Below are 24,795 nucleotides of genomic sequence, written 5' to 3'. Positions count from 1 at the left end.
TGAAGCTATTAAGCATAAAGAAATTGCAAATTCAATGAATTCCAAGTAAATGGTTAGTCGATCTCAAAACCTACTAAGAACAAAATTATGTAACAGCACTAGTCCTAGTTTACGTTTCATTTCACGCAAATAATGCCTTTGATTTTGATGTTAAAAATTCTTCGTTACAACTTTTTCCTTAATTTATTTTATGTTTAACTGAACTATAACAGAAAATAAGAAAACAGAGCTGCAAATAAAACATGGTTAAAAAAAAATGAGCGCGTACTTGTAAGTCGGTGGCACCAGTAGATGAATGAATGTAATTTACGAAGATGTAGGAATGTATTTTATAGTTTTTGAAACTATTGCTAGCGGGATCATTTTTACGATTTATAATAGGTACCCATTTACCAATTTTTTTATAAAAGAATTATCTCTCGCACGCGGGATTGTTCCACATGCGTAACAACAGCAAGTGTACCTTCTTTAGTCTGCACGAGTTAAAAACACCATTAGAATGAAGTATCTTGCTATTTAGTACTTGTGTAAATGTGTTCCATAAGTCATAAGTAAATGAAAAATTAAACTAGAAAAATAAAAGAAGTTTGGTAACTAGGTAATATGATTGGGCTTACTTGTTACATCTTTACGAATGACCCGAGATGTTATCTTTGCGCTTTCAATCGCAGCAATCTGATACCGCGATTTGATAATAACGAAACATTCAACTTGGACTCGACCGGATTAAGTAAATGCCGAGGTAACCACTTTTATCTTGATAAGAACTACATTTTGAATGTAAGTTATAGATTTGTATTATTAATTACAACCATTGTGCTATGTTTCAATTGTTAAGTGTCAATTAGTACATGGTTAAACGAAGTCGAATAAAATATATATATTTTTTTAAATTTAAATTTAATACATAGAATAAGAAGGCAGGTAACATAGTATTCGGTTTATATTAATTAATAGGAAGAAATTATAAGTACCTGTGTGTTAGTAGGTATTCTATGTATTAATAAGTCTTTCAAATTGATATCGCTAAGCTTACAAAAAAATAAGCCCCTAGTCAATGGAGCTCTCTGAATTAATTTACCATCCAAAACAAAAATGTGAAAGACTGCCAAGTTCGATAATATGGAAATGCTTCGCCTATAAAAGAAGTGAGATCTGAATAAGTACCAAGTTCCATACACATACCTCAGTTAAAAATAGTTACTTTTTAATGATGTTACTTGGCAAGTTTTCATACACCTTGTTATAAACCTACTAAACGCAATGAATCAAGTATTTAATTTTCTATTAAAACTTGCCAAGTAATCATCATTAAAAAGTAACTATTTTTAACTGAGGTATGTGTATGGAACTTGGTACTCATTCAGATCTCACTTCTTTTATAGGCGAAGCATTTCCATATTATCGAACTTGGCAGTCTTTCACATTTTTGTTTTGGATGGGATTTCATTTATTTTTGTAAGGCTGTTTATTTTATTTTTTTCTTATGATTAAGTTAGTTAAGTAAATGTCTCATTTATACTATCTTTCAGATTTTTAAATATGCACTATGCTTCTTACAAAGAAATGAACTAGATTAACTAAATGGACTAGATTTACCAACTGACTGACATGACATGTTATCATATATTATGTTCGTGGATCAAAGTTACACATTCGTTATTTTCGAAAGTGACTCACACTTGGCCGTTTTCAGATTTTTACTTTGACTAAATACAAACCTTTGTAACGAATTTCAGATCGGTACGACCATTCGAAGATATATTATATAAATATAGATAAATTTAGTTCGTTTTAGTTCCTTAGGGGTATAAATTTACACTGGGTATTTTACACCTTCATTATTTTGAAACCGACTCACACTTGGCCATTTTCAGATTTTTTCCTTTACCTTGACATAAAGACCTACCTCCATGCCAAATTTCAAGTCAATACGACCATTGGAAGTGGTCTAGGTTTTTGATGAGTGAGTCAGTGAATCAGTGAATCAGTCAGTGAGTGTATAGTAAAAATAGCGATTTTCTGACGTCAATATCTCAAGACCTACAATAGGTATATTAATGAAATTTTGTATTTTAGATAAGTGAGGGGGTCTCAACAGATACTAGAAATTTGATATGCGTAAATAAAATAGATTTTGAGTTACAGGGGGGTCGAATTTGGCCCGAAATGGTTCGTGTAATATAACCCACGGCCGGTGTGTCGCTTTTTTTGCTCGAACTTGGCGGACACACTGCCGTGTGTCTAGATAATTGAAAAGTTGCAGTTTTCAAAAAGAACTATGACAATGCAACTTCTACATAATTATTTATAATAAAATATTATCAGTTAATGTTTTATTTTTAACAATATCTCAGAAGATAATCATAATAGTCACTAAAAATAAATAAGTTGAAATAAATCGAAGTCCACTATCCTATTAAAACAAAATACCCTAACTCGTAGGCGCTACGAATGCTACGAAACCGCTACGCGCTCTCGCTACGAGCTACGTTAGTGGAGTCCGACACAAATTGCAGCGCAGTGTCTTACAGCGACCGCAATTTATGTCGCCGACAGACAGTCGGAGTGCGACACTAATGGGGACCAGTGGCTTCTGTTCTGCGCTACTTCTTCTGAGATAAATTATTGTTAGTATTTTTTTAAGTGGGAGGCGATTTTATCTTTCATTGAAAACAAAAATATATTTTGGTACTATATTTTTTTGTAAATAAAATATCCTGTATATATTTTTATATAGTATTTTATTTTTAGTTTTGTATAAAGATAAGTAGCTTAAGTTTGTATATATGTATAGTGTGTACATTATAGAAATATATCCTGTAGGTAAACAATTTTATACATGTAAACTTTCTACAAAGAAATACTTTGCCTGAAAAATAATGTTCCATATGTAAAATTCCATATTTCAAATTAACGATTTTCATTATAAAAACCTGATATGGAAACTTCGAACTGCGTATAGGTAGGTACAGATTTCTAGGTCTTAAAACTAAGCTAGAAGCCATAACACTTAAATTTCTTATACGTAGTACAATATAATTGAAATTAAAGCACGGCGCCTTTATAGCTTGCAGTCCAATAAAACGAGCTAGCTTGCAACAAACATTTCGCTATTCCCAATGCACAAGAAACCCGGCCTTCGTTTTATTCCCTAAATTTCTTTCCACCATTACCTCCCGAATTTTATCTTCGCATGATACAAACGCAAAAAATTGGCTCCGCAATTATACGAGGAATCACGTTTCTGTGACGAAACTGAGAAAACAGGAGATGTCCCAAAGATGTTTCTAACAACATCCCCTCGATGAAAACATCCTTGTACTAGGTTATGGGCGAAGCATTAATAATAATCAGATTTTCATCTGTTTACATTCGCGGATCAGTCTCGGTAACTACAACAACTTGTATTCCGAAAGCCCACGTATAAGATAAAATCTACTAAGCTTAGGGTTCGATATCCAAATCGATAGCATCTCGACGGTTTAACGGTATAATTAAAGTATTTACTGAACTAATTTGGGATAGTTACGTTAAGATAATTTGAAGTAATAAGGGCTTTGGAGGTGTATAGTAGGAGCGGTTGTCGCGACTCCCGGGGCGTCGGGAGCCGGGGATGCGTCGTGGAGTACGCGTAACCACACGACAGGGACTTATAGAAGGTCTGCTACTGAAATGGGGATCTTTAGGAACTAGTTTTAGGAAATCTCTCATTTTGGAGGCAGAAACAAGATTTTGCTTTACTAGAAGAAGTAGCAGCAATGCCTGGTTTTTATTCCTTTTAGAGTCTATAAGATATAAGATCTTGTTAACGAAGTTTTGTCTGGAGTGGGTTTTCTGAGCTCGGGTGGTTGGTGAGCGGAGAGGTGTGCTGAGCGCTGAGCGGCGCGGCGCAGTGCGGCGCTATCGAGCGAGCGGGCGCGGGGGGCGCGCGAGGGCGGGTGGAGCGGGGGGCGGCGCGCGCGGGCGCTGCACGCGGCAGTGTGCGCTGAGCCCCCGGGAGCGCGGCATGGGTGGCGCGCTGCTGCTAGCGCTGCTGGCGGCGGCGCGGGCCAGCGAGCCTAATGCCACCGAACTCAGCCCCTCGCCGCCACCAGAAGAGGAGAAGACCCCGCTGTTCCCCATCGACCTGTTCACGGAGGAGCAGCGGCGGTCGGGCGCCGTGCTGCTGCACGTCATCGGCATGGGCTACATGTTCGTCGCGCTGGCCATCGTGTGCGACGAGTTCTTCGTGCCGGCGCTGGACGTCATCATCGAGCGGCTGGCCATCCGGGACGACGTGGCCGGCGCCACCTTCATGGCGGCGGGGGGGTCGGCGCCGGAGCTCTTCACCTCCATCATCGGCGTGTTCGTGTCGTTCGACGACGTGGGCATCGGGACGATCGTGGGCTCGGCCGTCTTCAACATATTGTTCGTGATCGGTGCGTGCGCGCTCTTCTCCAGAACGACTTTGACATTAACGTGGTGGCCCCTGTTCCGCGATTGCTCCTTTTACTCGGTCAGCCTCCTGGTGTTGATATACTGTTTCCGGGACAGCCATATCTACTGGCAGGAGGCGCTGGTGCTGTTCTCGCTGTACGGCGCGTACGTGATGTTCATGCGGTGGAACCAGCCCGTGGAGCGCGCGCTCAAGAAGCTCATTTACAAGAACAAGGTGACGCGCGTGCGGAGCACCGACCAGCTGATGCCCACGGTGAGCTCGCCCGCACACACCCCACGCATGAGAACCAACCTGTTTGGCGCACATTTGGCAGACCTATAAATTCCTTCTATGACTAAAGCCTCTTATTTTTCCAACTCAAGGACCAAAATGATGTCGATTCTGATACGACTAACTACTGCAAGTTACACTTTTCATTCAAAAATTGAAAGAAAACGCCAAAAGTATGTACGGCGTTCCCACCAAATCTGCGCCAAAATTAGAGTATCGACTTTCAATAGAGCCTGCGATGTGTTGAACCTTCTCAACTTTAGATCAAAGACTTTCCTTTCCCTGATCATCTGAATAGTGCATCACAATAGATCTACTAGAAATCAAGTAAATAAACGCACATTTCACGTAAAAAAAAAACGAATTACCTGAACATGTACGAAAGTAGTTAAAATCAGGTAATTTCAAACATTTGACCTGATTTTTAGGTAAACGTTATATTGTATCGCTAACAAGTACATTGTGTTTGCTTATTAGAGTGTTATCACGATTGCCTTCGTGTTCCGAGCGGCGGAATATTTTATTTCTCATTTAGACTTCAAAGTCTTTGCGTAAAAATTACCATATTCTTACGACGAGTAAGATCACAAGGGCTTTTTTAGGGTTACGATAATTTTGAAAAAAATAAGAGACGGTTTTGAGTATCGAACAATATTAACAGTAATAGACAATATTTACGTTTTTAGGACCCATAAATAGGTGGAAGTATTCGTAAAAATATTCCCAATATTTCTGTCACTATTTCTGAAATCGTTATCGCGTATTTTAAACTTCTCCGAATATTAGAATTTTCCATTCCATTGATTTAGAATTAGGAGGAACTTACTTCGAATGGCGTACCTTTGAAGTATTTCCATTAGGTATTGTAGAAAGCAGCAAAATCCCAATAAAATTCTTTACATGACAAGAACGTCGGAATTTTAATTTCGTTTTGTGTCTCGCTCTCGATATTAGGGAAACAAATTCAATTTTAGAACGAATGTGATTATTTAAAATCGAGTTTGAATATCGATTCTTTGTTATGAAGAACAAAAATCGTTTAAATAAACGTGATAAATGTTTTATCGTCATTTTCACAACTTATTGTTTTAAATATATCACAGTTATCATAACTATTTATATTAACTAGTTAATGGCCAAGTTTTAATAAGCTATTAGAAGATAATATGCCTTGTATCGAATTTTCCTGGTACAATCGTAAACAGTTTTTTTGCGGTTATAAAAAAATATTATTACTTTTACCTACCATAAAAAGTAACTTTTGTTATACGTCATGAAACAGACAAAACACGCATTTGAGCCATTCCCGCGAAGTAATAAAAATAAGGATGTATATGTAGCGTTGGAAACAGACATGTCAGTTGTTTTTATGACCAAAAAAAACTTAACTCACTCGGAAAGAATGATTTTAATTTACTGACAAAATGAGTTAACTAAAAATCAAATTATTTAGAAACAAGAGAAATATTTTTAGATGTAATAACTAGCGGTTTCCCACGGTTTCACCCGCATCCTGGAGGAATTTATTTCTCTACCCTGATCAAACAGCCTATGCCACCGGGAGATAGTGTAGCTTCCCAACAGCAAAAGAATTTTCAAATCAGTTATTTCAAAGCTTCAAAAAATTCATCTTTACAATATTAATACATATAGAGATACTTTTAAAGAACCATGTTTTAAAACCAATATTCTTTCATTCAGCATAACATTTATCATTCTCAAAAAAGACACACAAGACATCAAAAAACGTGAATATATCAACATATAAAAATACCAAAAATTCTAAGTACGAAGGTTGAAAGAAAAATATTTTTCCAGTATTCCATTAACATTACAAATGGGTTCGTTCATACGTTATAGTCTAACCATTTAAATATGAAATTGCTTGATAAAATTGTGTTATGATAGTTTAGCAAATCGTAATGGAATTCCAGTGGGTACGATGAATATGGAAATGGAAATAACTGTTTTAATTGCGGTGCATCTGCCATGGAAAGGCAATTTGTGTATTTCGTAATGGATTATTTAGGTCCTCTATTAGTTTATTTGCACTTTCGTTTAGAAGTGGTTTGTAGGTTTATGAATTACTGGCAGAGGTTTGAATCATTTCTCGAGGAAGGTTCTTCCAGCAAACGGATAAAAAGTAGCGGTTATGTTATTTAGGACGGTAGCGGCGGTAGCGACAGTAGCGGTTATGTTATATATTACTTTAAGGGTCATCAAAATAAATCCTGTAGATTTAGCGTGAAAGAGTAACAAAGATATCCTATGCAAACTTTCGAATTTAGTAGAACTGGTTATTCCCCCCGCTTCTACTCACGTCCCGGGAAAACCACATATCGCAATCGGGCAAAAAGTAGCCTATGTCCTTTCCCTAGCTAGACTGTCTATGTATTTCATTTGAATCGGTTCAGTAGTTTAGGCGTGAAAACCCCACAGACAAACAGAGACTTTCATATTTTATAATATTACTGAAAACATGCGACATCGCGTACAAATGCTAGTTGTAAATAAATACAATGAAAACAGCGTGTTCACTGATTACTCAATGGTTTGTAGAATATATTATTGTTAAATTAATTGATGGATTACAACTGGTTTAATTGAGTACTTATCAGCGCTATAATAAATAGCTATTCGCTATTGTTTCACTGGTTATTATAATGTTTATCATGCTTTGTATATTGTTTATTGTTGAGTTATAAATTATCTCCTTTCGTTTAACAAATTTTATTTGCGATAATGGGTGTATTGGATTTTGTCCCAAGTCTGTATTTGGTGAAAAATTAACTTTGATCGTTGTGTAATTTAGTATCAAACACAAACATAATTTTTCTATATACTAATATTATGTAAACTTAAGAGTTTGCGTCTTAACTTACGCGCTAATCTCAAGTGTTAGGTAGCTCATTTATCGGGGAAGGCTATAGTTACATAAGATGCGATTAGTAGTTCCCGTGGGACCAGCATGAAACCGTAGGTGGAATCTAGTGACGTGTTACTAAATATGTAAAAATCTTAAACAAAATGTGGTCATAAGCAATAAATCCGGTTGAAAACCATAACAGAATCAAAGACTTTGAAACACGCTCTCTTTAATATCCAAACAAATAAGTTCTGAACAAACATAAGACAATGTTCATCAAGCAAGATTAACAATGATATTTGCAAAGTAAAAACCCATCTGAAAGTTTACAACAAAACAGGCTTCCTCAAGCACGCGAAATGAAGAAAATTTTATGAAAATTGTTCTTTTGACTTCTTACATCAGGCAGTGCGCTTAAATATTTTCTTAGAAAATACTTCTGTGACGGACGGTGAGATTTATATTTATTTACCAAAGTCTTTGAGCAACGCCCAGTCGATAGGATCAACTTTACACTTTGAGAGATTTATTTTCCAGATTTGGCAGTCGCCATTTTTGTTTCGTGAGTTGTTTTATTTTTATTTGTTGTTGGGAAATCAAAATTAAATTGTAGACACAATGTTAAAGTTATGACGTAGTCTGATGAGATTAAAACGTTTAATATAAGCCTTCAGTTTGTTACACAAATTGCCATCGTCTAAATAAGTCTAAAAAGCAATCTTACGAATATATCTACTAGTCGATTCCCCACGGTTTCAACCGCGTCCCGTGGGAACTGCTGCCCGTACCGGGATAAAATGTAGCCTATGTTTTTTAGAAAGAGAGTAGCTTTCCAACTGTGAAAGATATTTTAAATCGGTTCAGTAGTTTACAAACAAACAAATAAAAAACGATTCCTCTTTATTACATAAGTAAAGATATTTTTTTTAACGACGTCCAAAATCATCAAATGATTTTGGACGTCGCCTCCGCGTCCCCTCCCGCTGTGGGTTAGCAGCGGTGAGGGAGTGTCAGACTCTTACTGGCTAAAAACCGTCGTGTTCCGTCATAGGCCTTTTATTTACCAGGGCCGCGGTATCTCTTTCGAACAACCCGCAGATAAGTATAGATATCGCTCCAAGAAAAGGTGTCAAACTGCTTATTAATTTTAACCCCAAGAACATAACCTCCAAACGCCCAATTTCCGTTGCACCACAAACGTCAAAAAAAATCGACTAATTTCCCCACACTACTGCGCAAAGTTATAACCCTGTAACCCAATTTGCGTGTCATCGAAACGCGTAAACGCAAACATGGCCGTCAGACGCAAGCCCTTAGAGTAGCCGCATACCGGAGACTTTTAGTCGACCGACAGTTGCGGCTCTTGATATGTTCGGACATTACATCATCTCCGAGCCTTTTCCCAACTATGTTGGGGTCGGCTTCCAGTCTAACCGGATGCAGCTGAGTACCAGTGTTTTACAAGGAGCGACTGCCTATCTGACCTCCTCAACCCAGTTACCCGGGCAATCCAGTACCCTTTTGTAAGACCGGTGTCAGACTTACTGGCTTCTGATTATCCGTAACGACTGCCAAGGATGTTAAATGACAGCCGGGACACTACAGTTTAACGTGCCCTCCGAAACACAGTCATTGGTATCCAAGATATATTTGAGTGCGAGAGTACGCACATTACAACGATCAGATATTTGGTGGGCATCAGATCGACTAAAAACTTTAGTAGGATTCACGATTTTCTAAAAAAAAAATGACCTTTAGGTCAACTGTCGGACCACTATTTAGTCTGTAGTGTGCGATACTTAAGTATTATATAAAAAAAAACACTAAAACATGACTGTAATCGTTTGAAATCAGAATCGACTACACACGTGAACTAAACACGCCATCTTACGTAATTTGAGTGTTGCCAGCCTTTATTGTAATGAGGTTGTGAAGGCATTTTTAAGCCTTGTTCGGTAGGTTACGATTTAAGTACATATGTTTCGAAGTAGGTTGGTAGTAAAGAGGTTTTATGTGTAATGATCCGGTTTTGAATTAGCCTGGAAATCAAATAATATTTATTTTAACTACTGTCGTGAATTCTACTGACCGTCCGACTATACTGAGATCTGTACACACTAAGTATCTGGGTGTATATGTGGTGGCCTTATCGTAGACTTGACCACTTCATGAAATGACTCGACCATTTCATGAAATGGTCCCGTTTCATGAAATGTTTCACTGTCTATTGGCCACATCATGATGTGACTTGGGCAAATCAATGATGAGAAATCGTTTCTCGATATGTGCAACTGAAAGCTCGGCTTCTTCATGAAATGATCAAAATTAATTGATCATATCGTAAAATAGTTATGTAAATTGCCCCTAGAGGCGCTGCCAGCGCTTTATTTACGTTTGAAGATGGCGGCCGTTGACTGCATTGAAAATTGCGAAAAATTGAATAATTCGTTTGAGGAAGAAAGTGACAAAAGAGTGTACGACGAAAATAATAATAATATAAAATAATTCTACGTTGGTGAATTATAACAACGTTTTTAATTATAAGGTTATAAAACAAATCAAGAACAGTAGGGTGACCACGCCAAAGACGGCCATGGACTATTACTGGCTGTCAAAATATGACGTTATGGAAACTGCAGATGAGGAATATCGTATATTTAAGAAAAAATGCGTCGACAATCCTACTATCCGTATAATTCCGATGGAGAAATATTAAAGAAAGTTCATAAAACTGTTGGCTAAGGTGGACGACTAAAAATGATTCAATACATTAAAAATAGGTTTATATCCCAAAGAAACCCATTGAGCTATTTATTGACTATTATTGTGTTATTAATAATAATATATATGGCAGGAACATACTTTGCTGTTTAATTTGCTTACTCCAAACCCCATGGAATTATTTACCAGCGATGTAACCCTTATACTTAACTTCTTGCGAGTAGTAGCGAGTGTAACATCCACCAGATACAAGAACACACCACTCCCAAACAATTAGCCTAAAAATAAGCCTACACAATATTTTCAAAACCAACTAATTTCACATACAATTAAACTTCCTCTAGCAACCACGAACACATTATCGAGCTAGCTGAGCATGAGCATCCCAAACGAGCCTGCTGAGCGCAGACCTAGGTAAGGTGGGGAAACTCATCTAGTCAACCCCTATAGTCTGCAACATAGTATGCAACAATAATGACCTCTTAGCCAATTATCGGCTACGGCGGCTGTTCTCATGTAAGGAGATTAGCCAACTGCGCAGGACATATTATAGTGCATAAGAATTTGCGAGGTGACACACAGACACAGGTGCACTCACTATTCCTTCACTTCCATAGCCCGTTGGGACGGCAATCCAACACGATTGGAGAGAGATCAGGCGCAGGACCAACATTTACGTGCTCTCCGATGCACAAATACCAACTTCCAGGCTGCGGGCTGTTTCGTGAAAGTCTCTAAAAGCCACAAAGCGATTTTGGCTCGACCCGGGAATCAAACCCGAGACCTCGTGCTCGACAGCTGCGCTTGCGACAGCTAGACCAACGAGGCGAGGTGAACCTACAGGTTACGTCATTTTAGATTACGTGTGTTCTATTTTAAGATTCCTAAAATGTTACTAAAGTACCTATTTTATTTAAATTATTATGTATGTCGGACTTAACGGACAATGAACAAGTTCTTACTCTTAATATTTGCAATTGAAGTTATAAAAAAAACCTAAGTGTTTTTGCCTCCTGACATTTTTGAGCTGTGAAAAATTTCACAACTACCAGATTTTATGAAATAAATCTCCAATGGGTCGACCCAAAATATTGTGGATTTATATTAAATATTTTATGGATACCCTATTATACCATACGGCCAGACGTGGATGACAAAATCGAGAAATGTTGACGATTTAACGATTTGGTCAAATTAACATGAACATTTCATGAAACGCAACCATTTCATGAAATGCTCAAGCTTTTCATGAAGTGCTCAATTCTACGATATGGCTACGACATATATATTGACAATCATCTTTCATGGAAATACCACCTGACTAATGTTACTGGCCGCGTACGTAAGATGATATACATTTTCAAAAAAATACGTTATTCCGCTGACCTTGACACTCTAAAATCAGTATATTATGCACTATGTCAATCTATTATAACATACTGCATATCTGTCTGGGGTGGAGCTGCGAAATCGTATCTTTTGCCTCTAGAGCGAGCTCAAAGAGCAGTCCTAAAGGTTATGACATTTAAACCGTTTAGATTTTCTACAGCCCAATTATATCAGGAATGTAAACTCCTTACTGTCAGACAGCTCTTTGTGCTGGAAACAATCTGCAGAAAACATGTAGGTCTGGGATATGACATTCAAATCACAAAAAAGCGTCGAGCTCGTCAGGTCTGTCAAGCCCAAAGGTTTAGGAGTGCTTTAGCAGCGCGCAATCACAGGGTTTTAAGCTGTCACTTATATAATATTGCTAATGAATACTGCAATATCTATCCTCTAACTAAATTACAATGCAAGAAAAAAGTTACCACATGGCTCTTGTCCAAATCTTATGAAGATACTGAGAATTTGATTAAAATAAATAAACTATAAACCGATATCGTATAAAAACATGGTATCTATTATCACAAGACATACACCCACACCGCTATTCAATCACACACACATACCATTACTCATTCACACACTCACACACTCACATACCATTACTCACTCACACACTCACACACACATACCATTACTCACTCACACACATACACACCCACAAACACACACACAAACACACATTATGACAAATCTACGATTCACGCTAACTATCTGTGGAAATCAATAACGAGAGCCCTGGTACCCATACCACAAGTTAAATCTTACTTTGGGTACCAGTGTTCAACAAAATTATTGTACATGAAGATTGTTATAACTGATGTGTGTTTTCCCTTGTGTGTACCTTTTTTGAGTCAATAAACTATTTTTATTTATTTATTTTATTTATTTACACAATCAAACTTTTCTTACTTCTAAACTGGCTATTTAACCCATCTACTTAATACTTACTGTAACGCGGTAAAAATGAAAAAAAAATCCTACTTAATATTATTCATGTAAAAGTTTGTGAGTAGTTTGTGAAGTATGTTTGTCATTCTTTCACGCAAAAACGGCTGGACCTATTAGTTTGGGTATTTAGATAGGCAATAATCTGGATTATAGGCTGCTTTTTATCAACACACCACGCTGGCGAAAGCTACTTTTTCTTGCATAATAAAGATCCTAAATTAAAATATTCTAAAACACATTTCCTCTATACCATTAAAACAAAAACTTCATGAGAACATAAAGCATTCTAGCACACTCACCCACCTACTTTGAGAAGGCCTCATTTTTCTTGCACCGTAAGTGGAAAACTGTGTAAAAGCTCGTAATAACTGATTCTGCATCTCCGTATATCCTGAACAGGGAAATGGTAAATTTCCACGTCTCTGATAGTTTTCATAAGTTATGTAGATGTCGCTAGAGTTGATATCTCAGCTGGTGATGTTGGAAATTGTTTTAGGTGTGTAAGACTGGTGTGAAGTTAGGAAGCTTGTTAGAAGGCTGTGTTGTATTGTTATCGGCACGGATATTGAGCCCTGACCTTCACCTGCGCAGAAGCGATTTATTGGTTTATTGCTTTATGTGTACAGTGCGTAAAGCGATCCCCACTCTTCAGCTGAGAGCTCAATATCCGTGCCGATAACTATAATAAAGGTGCAGAGTCCTCTAAAGTGTACGGAAGCTAAGATATTTTTAAATAGGCAATAGAATTTATCCGTTCTGGATACACAGTTTAAGATACCAATAGAAGATCAGTCGTATACTGAGTGGGTGAAGACCAGATGTACAAAAATAAAAAGTGGAAAAATTTAAATTTACCAAATTCCATAGGTTGTTTAAAAAAATTGTTGAAACATTTTTGTAAGTAGGTAATACCCGATTTACAAAAAATAAAGTTCGTGAGCAGAAGAAAATATAATGTTACAGCATTTGAAACTGACCCCATCTGATTAACAAAATACTAGAGCGAGCGTTTTTAAAAGTCACAGTGATAATTCAAAGTAAACTTCATTTAAGCTGAAAAGTTTACATAAAAATTGTACATCAATATAGTTCAATTAAAAACTTCGAATATTTTATAGAGATTAAATCTCGCTTAATAGCCTACTGCAGGCGGGATTACAAAGCATTTTATTTACATAATTTATTTAAACGAAACGCTTAAATTTTCAACCAAAAATATTACACATTAATCTTAATTAAATGTATAAAAAACTACATTAATCAAAGCAGAAAATAAATCAGAAAATAAAAACTAAAAATATAACTTCGAAACATCTGTTGAAATGTATTGAGGCCTAAATACAGGCCACAATACATTGCTACGACGCTACGAGGCTACGGCGCTACGTCAATACGGCTACGGCCGCTACGGGGCTACGGGGCTACGCTCGTAGATAGCTACGCTGGCGTAGTGCTATTAAAAATGATGCATTGTATTGTCGGCAACCAAATGGAAGGAGGTTTTAAGGTTCCGCACCTTTTGTTTGAGGCCTTTTCTTTCTTTGTTTGAGGTAAAGTTCGAGATTTAGAGACTTGTGAAGCTTTGAATTCATATTAGGAAATTATTGGGGATACTTGTACTATTTTTGGAGGACTAAGGCATTTTAGCAGGTTTAAGAAATAATTAACACTGTCTATAGTAACTTTCTATAATTTTTACCCGACTTCAAAAAAGGAGGTTCTCAGTTTGACGTGTATATATGTATTTTGTGCGTGATTATCTCGTGATTGGATGTCCCGATTTTGATGCGATATTTCAGCATGGTATTTGTTAGACCCGGGAAAAGGATAGTATTTAGTTTAGGATAGTGTTGACGTCGGTAGTACTTTTTTTTATAAAATGTTTTAAATATAATATTCTTGGCCATTTAATCGTATATGCATTGTCGACATACAAAAAAGTACATCTTACGTCTTACATAAATAAATAGGTACTTACTGCAATATTATCAAAAAGAGTCTTTCTTAAATCTTCAAAAACAATTTATTTGAAACGGATCCAAGATTAAGGGTATCCTAACGTCTTTAAAAGTCGTTAAGTTTTAATCCGACTTAGGCCTATATGTAACTGCTTAAATATATATTAAAACGTTTCCTCATTAAATAAGTAAATGATGATTACTATATTTAAAAGGCTCGTGAATAAATAACAGCCACATGATCGATCGTGAGGTTTAGCAACACTTGGCGCGGTCAATCCGTGGATGGGTGACCATCTGATATACTGCATAGATAATTTTTATCAATCTTCTTATGTACTGTGTATATAATTTGCTGTTTTCCTTGGTTTCACCCGCGTCCCGTAGGAACAACTGCTCGTGCCCGTATAAAATATAGCCCATGTTACTCGGGAACACTTTAGCTTTTAATGAGCGAAAGTTTTTTTCTGATCGGACCAGAAGTTTTGGATATTGGGTTGCCCGGGTAACTGGTTTGAGGAGGTCAGATAGGCAGTCGCTCCTTGTATAACACTGGTATTCAGCTGCATCTGGTTAGAATAGAAGCAGACTAGAGGTACAACAGAGTTGGAAAAAGGCTCGGTAGGTTAGTTTCGGAGCTTTTAGGGCACAAACAAACATACATACAAATAGTATAGATATCAAGTTTCATATAAAATTGTTTTGGTAATTTTTTATTGTTTTTTAGAAAGTGAAAATCAATCTACGTAAAAATCAAATCACAACACAAATATACATACATACCTATCTACATAAGTTAACGTGAGTATAAGACCACCTGTCCGATTGGCCATGAACCATTAATTTATTATGTACTGATGGTCAACATAATGACTCGCGTCCATTGCTCCACTTGCTGTAAAGGTCACCGCTCACTGGCAATCAATGAATGTTGTCTGTGATTACTGTCGTATTAAGGGAAGGGATTTGTAGAATATGTGTTATTTGTAGTTTATGTGATATTGTTAAATATTTATTGGTAGTTATAAGGTAATGTTGATAGGATTTTGAAGACGTGTTTTACGACGACTGAGCACATTTTGTGTAATCATTAGAAAAAGATTAGTCTCTTTTGGAGTTGAAGTGGCTTAGTTGTTAACATCTGCCTCTCAAATTCCATTCTAGGTCGGGCATGGACGTGTTCTAGGCATATTTACACCCGTGATTGCCCGGTTGATAAAATCCAAAAAGCGTTACGATCTGAGGAGTCTTATTTATCAACTTCAACTTAGTAATTTCCTTAAATCTACACGAAAATATCCTTCTCCGTTTGAGAGGAGGAACATGTTCAGCGGCGAGACTGATAATGATACGAAAATAACTCTTTATCTACCTTAAACATAACTTTATCCCAACAAACAATAAAATTATAACAATCTATCAAAACTTCGGAAACCATTACCTAATTGCTTCAAAGGCTACATACAATAACGTGGCCATAAAGCGCATGCCGTCCGTTATTGAGGCTGCATCTCTGGCGGCGTGCCAGCCTTCTAACAGTGGGTGCCAGGCTTCTGACTGTAGGTACCAGTAGTCCGCAGGCTTTGGGAAGACTGTCTACGTCACTGTTGTAGTATTGTTTGAAGCTTTAAGACAGTTTTACCAAACATAATGACGATTCACAACTAACCTAACTCTGGTATGCGAAGACGCCCGCCGATAACTAAAAATGGTTGTCCAGCGACTCGTTGAGAACCACAATGTACAAGTCTGTAGAACTCTGTCTGACTCCCTCCGTTCTTAAAGATGCCATACTTTGAAGATACTCTTTTAGTGGTATATTCACTTAATACTATAACGCTGAATTGTTTGTTTGAACATGCGGACACGAACTCAGAAACTGCTGGACAGATTAGAAAATTGTCATTCTTACATATGTGAGTCATTGATCGTGAAAGCTATTGGTTACCTTTTATCCAAGTACATAATACCCGCGGGACGCGAGTGAAACCGCTGGTGAAGACTAGTTTGGTAGACTATAGAAGTAGTTATCTGGCATTCTGCCAGTGGTCGGCTGCTTTGTGAAGACTGCCTACGTCGCTGTTACCGTATTGTTTGAGGTGTTCAAGTGGCTTCGAGAGTCATTAAGATTGTTACTAGTGACGTAAGAGTAGACGTTGTGCTAATGTAAGGTTAGACTTTATTTATGTCTGAAATCAATATATCGTTGTTAAGCTACTAGTCGTTTTACCGTGGTTTCACCCACGTCCCGTGGCAACTACTAGCGGTACCGGGATAAAATATAAATTTTAAAATCGGCTTAGTAGTTTTTGCGTTTATCTAATACAAACAAAAATATAGTTTTTTCCTATTGATAATATTAGTGTAGATTATGAAATGTTTTTAAAAAATAGCAGATTAGAAGTCGCACTACGCGACTACCAGATCAATGAGGCAGTTTTTTCATACTTTTTTGCGTGTTTTTCAGCTATTTCATGCTGGTATGTCAATGACGTTTCCTAAACCTTTTAGTCTAGCCTAGACTGTCACTGTTACTGACAAATATTCTTCAAATCATGTTCGTACATTAGGCAAATGTCAGGCGATCAGTTAGACCTAAGATATCTGTGACATCGCGAAATCTAACTATTTGTCTGTGTCGATGGATGGATTTGATCACTTCATGAATTAATGGTCTCTTTTCTTGAAATGTTTCACGGTTTATAAGCGACGTCGTAATATGAGTTGGGTAGATCAATGGTAAAAATCATTTGTTTCTTCGATATTGACAAATATTAAATGTCATTGTAAAAAAGTTTCAACAATTACCAAGAATGGCTCTGCAACCGCTTTGATTAAGTATGTGTTTACAAAATATAATAACTTCCCTGTTTAACTATTTAATTGTGTCTGCATCATGGACAGTAAAGTGGTTAAAACATATAAAATCGGGTGAACACAGGCTAGTCTACTCTAAAAAGTCTTAATAGAACTTTCTCTAAAGACTTCTCCTCTAGTCATAACCAAAATCAATTATAGTTATCGGTACGGATAATGAGCTCTCGGCGGAAGAGTGGGGATCGCTTTGAGCACTGTAAACTTATGGCAATAAACCAATCACTTTTGCGCAGGTGAAGGTCAGGGCTCAATATCCTTGCCGATGTTTTTAACCACCCAAAACAAAACACAAACCCAATAAACATATCATCCATATAAAAGTAGCAACTTTACACTGTAAACAACACAGTACATAAGTATCATGTCATCACGCGAGTGCATTGTTATGTCGTTATGTTGGCGACAACTAACATACATTCCTGCCTGCTGTTGTGTTTAAACTGAGGTCAATAGGGCGATGTAGGTGAGTAATTGTATGTATGACGGTTGTTGGTAAAGTGATAGGAATTATAAGTGATAGTTGAAAACGTTCGGGAACTGAAAAATAGTACAAAAACTTGTCGATAAGCTTTACCCTATTGAAAAAATAGCATTCATCATTGTGTCAGCAGGTATTTACAACAACAAGTAACTTCCTTCCTATATATAACTTAATATAACTTACTACAATATAAAGAAATTCTATGCACTTTTACGGCGAAACTACTGAACCGATTTCAATGATAGGCACATAGTGAAGCCTGAAACAGGACATAGGCTTCTACTTTCTAACTGGTTGCGGAAAGTAGTTCTCCTGAAACGTGACACGCGTACATGGTGACACTCACACGTAATATTATTTTGATTTACAACATGTTTGGACTTTAAAAGAGACTATGACCCTTGAGTTTGTTTCGGCATTTCTTCTCAGGGATCAGTCATTAGGAAATGCCGACCTCAGCGTTCTTAAAAATGACGTGTAAAAGTGATGTAATGTCCAACTTGCAAAATAAACGATTTCATTTCATTTCATTTCATTTCATTTGAACCTAACCACAGGAAACTAGAAACGTCTAAAGACAAACAAAAAATTTTGTTCAGTACTTTGGACCAACAAAATCGTGAAAACAAAATAGCGTCAGCTTTATCTACAGAATGATTTTCTGAAACACATCAATAAAATTCTCTTGCCCTCCCCCCTCTTCTCTATATGTTCCAATATACAGTCTAGAGTCTACTATCTAATATTGTCTATGAAGCCTGTCCGGAAGTTAGTCTAGGAAATAATAAGCTCGGCCAATGACTCAGTCTAGACACACGTCTAGACTTCACGATATTATTATTATTAGCAGGCTGACGCTTGAGCTCAGGGTGTTATTAGAGAATACAGCTTTTAGACTGACACAGGATTAATATTAAGCTTAGCTATGCTTGTATTAAGTTAGGAACTTGCTGTATTTTGTGGTTTTACTAGAGGTTCCAGGGAATTTTACACATCCGAAAAATAAAGCGGTTAATCATCTGCTTTAGTATTGATTTATTTATTTGGATTTCCAATAGAGGATACACAGATCACTTACATTAAACATAAATATGTACATAGGAACTGATACATACTTAAAAGTCATCACAATTGATTCAGTCATATTAGCGTAGAGCGTACTGAATTAAGAAAAAATGTTGTAATCATAGATTAATGAATTCTTCACTAGAAAAGTAATACCTATTACAGAATTGAAAAAAATATTCTCAAGCCACACGCTATTCCTACAAAAGTTATAATAATTATAATGACTGCAGCCGTCAACTTAATTAAAACGCACAAAGGCAGGTCTCCGCAATGATTTGAGCGTCAAATTAATTATTTAGAATGTCTGGTTTTGAATCCCACTGTATAATCACATCGTTACTTTTTAGTTACGGTGTTTCTATGTTAATTATGTGCTTTGTATAATAAATAATAATTATTCTACTAACACAATTCCTACACATTAAGAAAAATATTGTTTTGTGGTAACACACTCAAAATATTTAGATAAATAAGATGTGATAGAACATATCAGTGGTGTGCACTTGGAGAGGCCTATGACCAGCAGTGGACTGCGATAGGCTGATGATGATGATGATAGAACATTAGGTACACGAACATGGTATAGAGTATCTTTATTAATATGAACAAAAAATAATTCAGGCTCAACAGCGAATAGATTGGTCTTTACATCATATAATTTTACCATTTCAAAAACAAAACAATATAATCAAAACTGATAACACAAATATTGATTAAAAAACTGCCCATCTTTGCCAACTGGGCGCCCAGTGTTCATACTAAAATCATTTGCTGGCATAAAATTTATATTACACTTAATATTTTTTGGTATCGTGCCAGCATTTGAACTGGCATCGCGCAACCCGTTGTCTGGCGTGGTATGTGACGGCCACAAAACAGCCCCTGAATGATATATGAATACGGTTTTAGAGAATAAATGATATTTCATAAATATATTTATAAGTTTATCAAGCCAGATCTTTTTATGAGTGATTGCCCTCTCTTTGGTATGAATATAAAATTGAGAGGTTAGTTTTGAAGTGGATTGTCATGTATGTTGTAGATAGATAGCCAACTGCATTATGCTATTCGATGTTATCTATAGAACTAGTGTAGAAGAAGTAGGCCAGAAGAAGTAGCAAAAAGCTATCTTACTGGGCAAGTACACGCATACCTACTCTAAATATTAACAATACGTACATCAAAGAGTATTTACGGGATATATTTAAAAAAAAATGGTGCTTATATTAACAGCAAAAATATTGTAGGTAACTATCGCCAAAATTCCGAATTAAAAGAAAGACATTCGAAATCTACCCTTGAATTGATACTTATTGATCAACGCACGTCCCATCTCCGTACATAAAAACACGTTTTTTAGCATTACCACAATAAATACACCTTTACTACCTCCACAAATTATGTAGATGTTAAGTATCCCATCTCGAGCTGACACTAACGGGTACTAGATGGGCTATGTTAGTGCATCAGCACCTTTATATACTATTATCATGTTATCGACACCTGCCGGGCGTAATTACGGCAGAGCCGATTGAAACGGCCTACAATCAATGCGAATATATTCTCCAAAAGTGAAGTTTAGGCTATTGTGAATATGGTTATGGTATCAATGAAAACTACATAATATGTCGTTTGTTGACATACCTATTTAATTCTCCTTATCAACACTTTAGAATGGCCAAGTAAAAAAAAGATAAGTCATTGGATTAATTACTACTTCTTCTATATTCACACCCGTGGTATCACCCGCGGTCCTAGGGTAACTTTTACCGTAGCTGGATGATGACAAAAACTACTATGTCCTTCTCCTAGGTCTAAGCTACATCACCTCTAATTTTCAGCTTAAATGGTTCAGCCATTCTGGAGTTATAGGTTATGTCACTAAAACGACTTTCCTTCATATATCGGGTGTATCGTTCATAATCACATTAAATGAAATGCGTTAATATACTGGTTAATATATGTCGATTAACACAAAGATAAAATAAAAATACGTAAAAATAAAAAAATGTTTTTTTCAAACAAAGTAAATGGAATAAAAATGTGCAAAAATTGGAACACCATATAAAAGACAGTCATTGCAAAAAACGAAATTCTCCCTTGAAAACTGACAGCTGTCAACTGATCAAAACATACGATACTCCTAACTTTATCTCTGCTTTACACATGATGTTGTAAATTATAAAAACGAAAAATGACTCCTGTGGTTAAACCACTGAATGGATTAGGTTATTTTTTTTACAATTCGCCATAGAATATCATAAAGTATATGCAATAGGATTTAATGTGATTGTGAACGACACACCCGATAGATAAAGATTAGCATGTTATCGACACCTGCCGGGCGTAATTATGGCAGAGCCGATTGAAACGGCCTACAATCAATGCGATTATATTCTCCAATAGTGAATTTTAGGCTATTGAATATATGGTTATGGTATCAATGAAAACTACATAGTAAAATACTTAAATAATTTATGTCGTTTATTATGCAATCTAAAGGTTAAGATGGTAAAGAGGCCTGTAAAGATTTTCAATTCATATATTGGAACAAAACTTTGGTCTTTAGAAAAAGAGTTTCTTGTCCATGCTTCTCTTTGAAATGGGCAAGGCAAAAGGGAAAAAATAAACCAGGAATTTTCCTTTAAATTCATCTCTATAGATACGCTATGGAATGGGCTAATAACTTGAACCTTTAACCAACTAACTAGTTTTTTGAGTATTCAGAATTATAGGTAGTAGGTATAGTATTTTGTATGTCGGTTTGTGATGAACCGACTTTTTTGTGTTCCTTAGTATAAAAATAAATGAAAAATACACGGCAGGTCGCTGACCTACTTTTGTACAAATAACACGGGGCTTCCCGTGGCAATGAAGTAGGCAGGTATATTTACGGTAGGAGAGTAAATTAAATATTGATACAATATTGTGTTTCATGCATACATTTTTGTAAAGTGAGTAAAATAATTTTAAAGAAAAAGGCACCAAACCTCCTCCCATGAGAATAAGTGACATGATATATAATGAGTAAACACCGTTATTTAAGCCATACTATGTCTAAAAGAAATACATAATTGGTTTTAGTATTTTTTAAATTGTTAATCGACTTTGAAAACCTGAAACCGGCCTGTATGTATACCTATGTCTGTCAAATATGCTCGCGTTTAGCTGAACTGATTTTGACGCGGTTTTTAGCATAGTATTTGTCAGACTTAGGAGAAATATTTAGCCATATCATTGAAATTGGTATTATTTTTTTAATATAAGTCTAAAACTATGAAGATTTTTTACTACCTACTTACTTTTACTGCAACTTAGTGTATATAGGTGTATGTTGTTAATGATCTTACCGCTCTGATTAACTCTGCTCGTGTATCTGCTCATCGAGGCATCGACGGCGCCTGAACCCACATGTTAGATCAAATAAATGTTACATTTATATAGAAAACTAGGTACGTGTTTAGTGAGGTTTTATTCGAATGTTAAGGACTTAAATTATTACTTACATATTGAAACATAAAAAGTGTGTAACCAGACAGACTTTTATTGAAAAAAAGACAACAACAAAGACAGAAACAATGACCTGCCTAAAGGCTACATTTTATTTTTCGGTGGGGTTCCTACAATTTCTTAATTTAAAGTACTTAAAATAATTGAAATTGAAAATATTTATTTCAGACTAAGCACACACAGTAGGTACACAGTCCATATTATGTTAGTAAATGAGAAACTTAAAAATCTATGTTAAAATAAATGCAAATTAAAGTGATTGGATTTGGAAACGTCAAATTAAACTGCCTTCATATGAGAACGCCATACGTTTTGAGAACACACAAACTTAAATTCTGTTGTTCCTAATAAATAAAAAAAATACCGAGTCACATCGTTGCTTTACAAAACAAACTGTAACACATGTTTTACTCATAAAAGCAAAGTCCAAAGTTCCCCCACCATTAAGCCACAGATGGTCACCCCACATCTCAGAAGCTAGAAGGACTGGCGTTTAAACGCGCTCAGCTGCGCAACGAACGATGCAATTTCAACAAGAGCGCACCTCAGAGAGGTGGGCTTTAATTATAACGAGCTTAGGGAAATCTTTCCGTCTCTCTTCGAGGAAAAATGGTGGAGTTGCGTTTGTAACAAAGGTGCATAAAAGAGGATTACAAAATGTCGTAAAGGAGATGCTGAAGGTACCTGTAACTTTAATAGCTCTTGATGCATTTAGAAATTATTATCATGAAGGACCTCGTTGTGGAATGTGAAATGCAAAGAACATATTACAGATACATTCAATGTTTATAATTAAATTAATAACTTCCCTGTCCCATGAGTCATATGTGATACACACCGATGGCCTTACTACAAAAACTTAAACATCTGGTTTTCACTTGTCTAAAAAATTGTGGCTGCAAAATGAACCATATGTCAACGTCATAATCTGAAATTTTTTAGACAAGTCTTAAACTGACTGAAAAAGTTTTTGTGGTAAGACGGCGATTGTTTAACTATTGTGTCTATACGTGGACAGTGAAGTGGTTAACATTGTAAAAATAGGTGAAAACAAAATAGGTTATTGACCTGTTTACTTTGAAATAAAATAAAATTCATAAAAATAACCGTGGGTAGAGTATCCCCTCAAAATCTAATTGCCTGCAAAAAACTAGACTGCAGTCAACATTCGAATGCACTAGAATAAATATTATGTAAATCAAGAAATAAAAATTATAAAAACACGAGCTCAATTCAGTCATACAAAAGTAAATAAAAGGGGTAGCTTTTGAGAACAAAATGTTTAAGGAAACAAACAAAAGAACGGCTTTGAATAAAGAACACGACTAAAAAAGGTTTTGTTTTTACTAAGTCAAAAAATGAATATTTATAACATAACAGTTATGCTGCTATAACCTTTCTATTTATGGTAACAGAATATAAGAAAAGTTCTAAAACATTGCACATCATCTGACCAGCCCACCTAGACTAATTCTTACTATTTATGTTGGGGTCGGCTTTTCTTCTAGCTAGTGTAGCAGAGTACCAGTGTTTCACATGGAGTGACTGCCTATCTGACCTCCTAAACCCAGTTACAACTGCCTGTCAATCTTTTTAAGATTGTCAGAAACTGCCCTAAAAACTGCCAACCACCAATTTAACGTGCCGTATCACAAAACGTGGAGGAACTTGTCATAGCTAGACGGTCACCCATCCCCGGAACGACCGCACCAAGCGTTACATAAAATCGATCAACCTATACGGCTTTCTAAGATACGATTTCTTTCTGAGTACAATGAGACATTTAATTGGAACGTTTCATTTTTCTCTCATCAGCCTACAGTAAAATCCATTGTTACGTGTCTTGAAGGAATTCATTAATTTGTTATAATTAGCTCTGTTAAAAGTAACGTAAGAATCTTTGTAACTTCCAAAGTTTGGGAGAAAAGTTTTAATCAATGGAATTTATTAAAAGAAGATCTTGAAGTCTTGTTGGTCTAATGTTATAAACTTGACTGCTGTAATGAATCTGTGTTTGGCAAAGTTTGTAGTATTCAGTTTACCTTAATGTAAGTTTATGCAAAGGAAAATTGAACTACAGGGATATCCCTTACCTGCCAAACATAGGTGAAAGGAGATAAATTATGCTTATCACGATTACCTACATATATTAGTGGCTTGTTAGGGTGATATGACCTATTTAAAAAATCTCATTTTGCTTGCAGTTTTCTTTCAATATCATTAATATTTGAACAAAGCTCGGTGTTTCCAGTTGGCCCATACCTTT

The 24,795-nt window shown here is 36.2% G+C and overlaps 1 protein-coding gene across 4 annotated transcripts in view; it reads left to right on the top strand.

Annotated features, from left to right (window-relative positions):
- Positions 1-3,980: 3,980 nt before the first annotated feature.
- LOC135117831 (sodium/potassium/calcium exchanger Nckx30C-like) overlaps positions 3,981-24,795 on the top strand; it is a 76,070-nt gene continuing 55,255 nt past the window's right edge. For 3 of the 4 annotated variants that reach the window (XM_064038136.1, XM_064038135.1, XM_064038134.1), the window contains exon 1: positions 3,981-4,693. In XM_064038136.1, coding sequence (XP_063894206.1) covers positions 4,010-4,693 — 684 coding nt within the window. In that variant the 5' untranslated portion in view covers positions 3,981-4,009. The remainder of the gene's footprint in view (positions 4,694-24,795) is intronic. The other variant, XM_064038137.1, reaches the window with a different exon arrangement.

This window comes from Helicoverpa armigera, chromosome 15 (assembly GCF_030705265.1).
Source record: "Helicoverpa armigera isolate CAAS_96S chromosome 15, ASM3070526v1, whole genome shotgun sequence".
Lineage (NCBI taxonomy): Eukaryota > Metazoa > Arthropoda > Insecta > Lepidoptera > Noctuidae > Helicoverpa > Helicoverpa armigera.
Note: the sequence above shows the minus strand (reverse complement) of the source record. Positions and strands in the feature narration are given on the sequence as shown.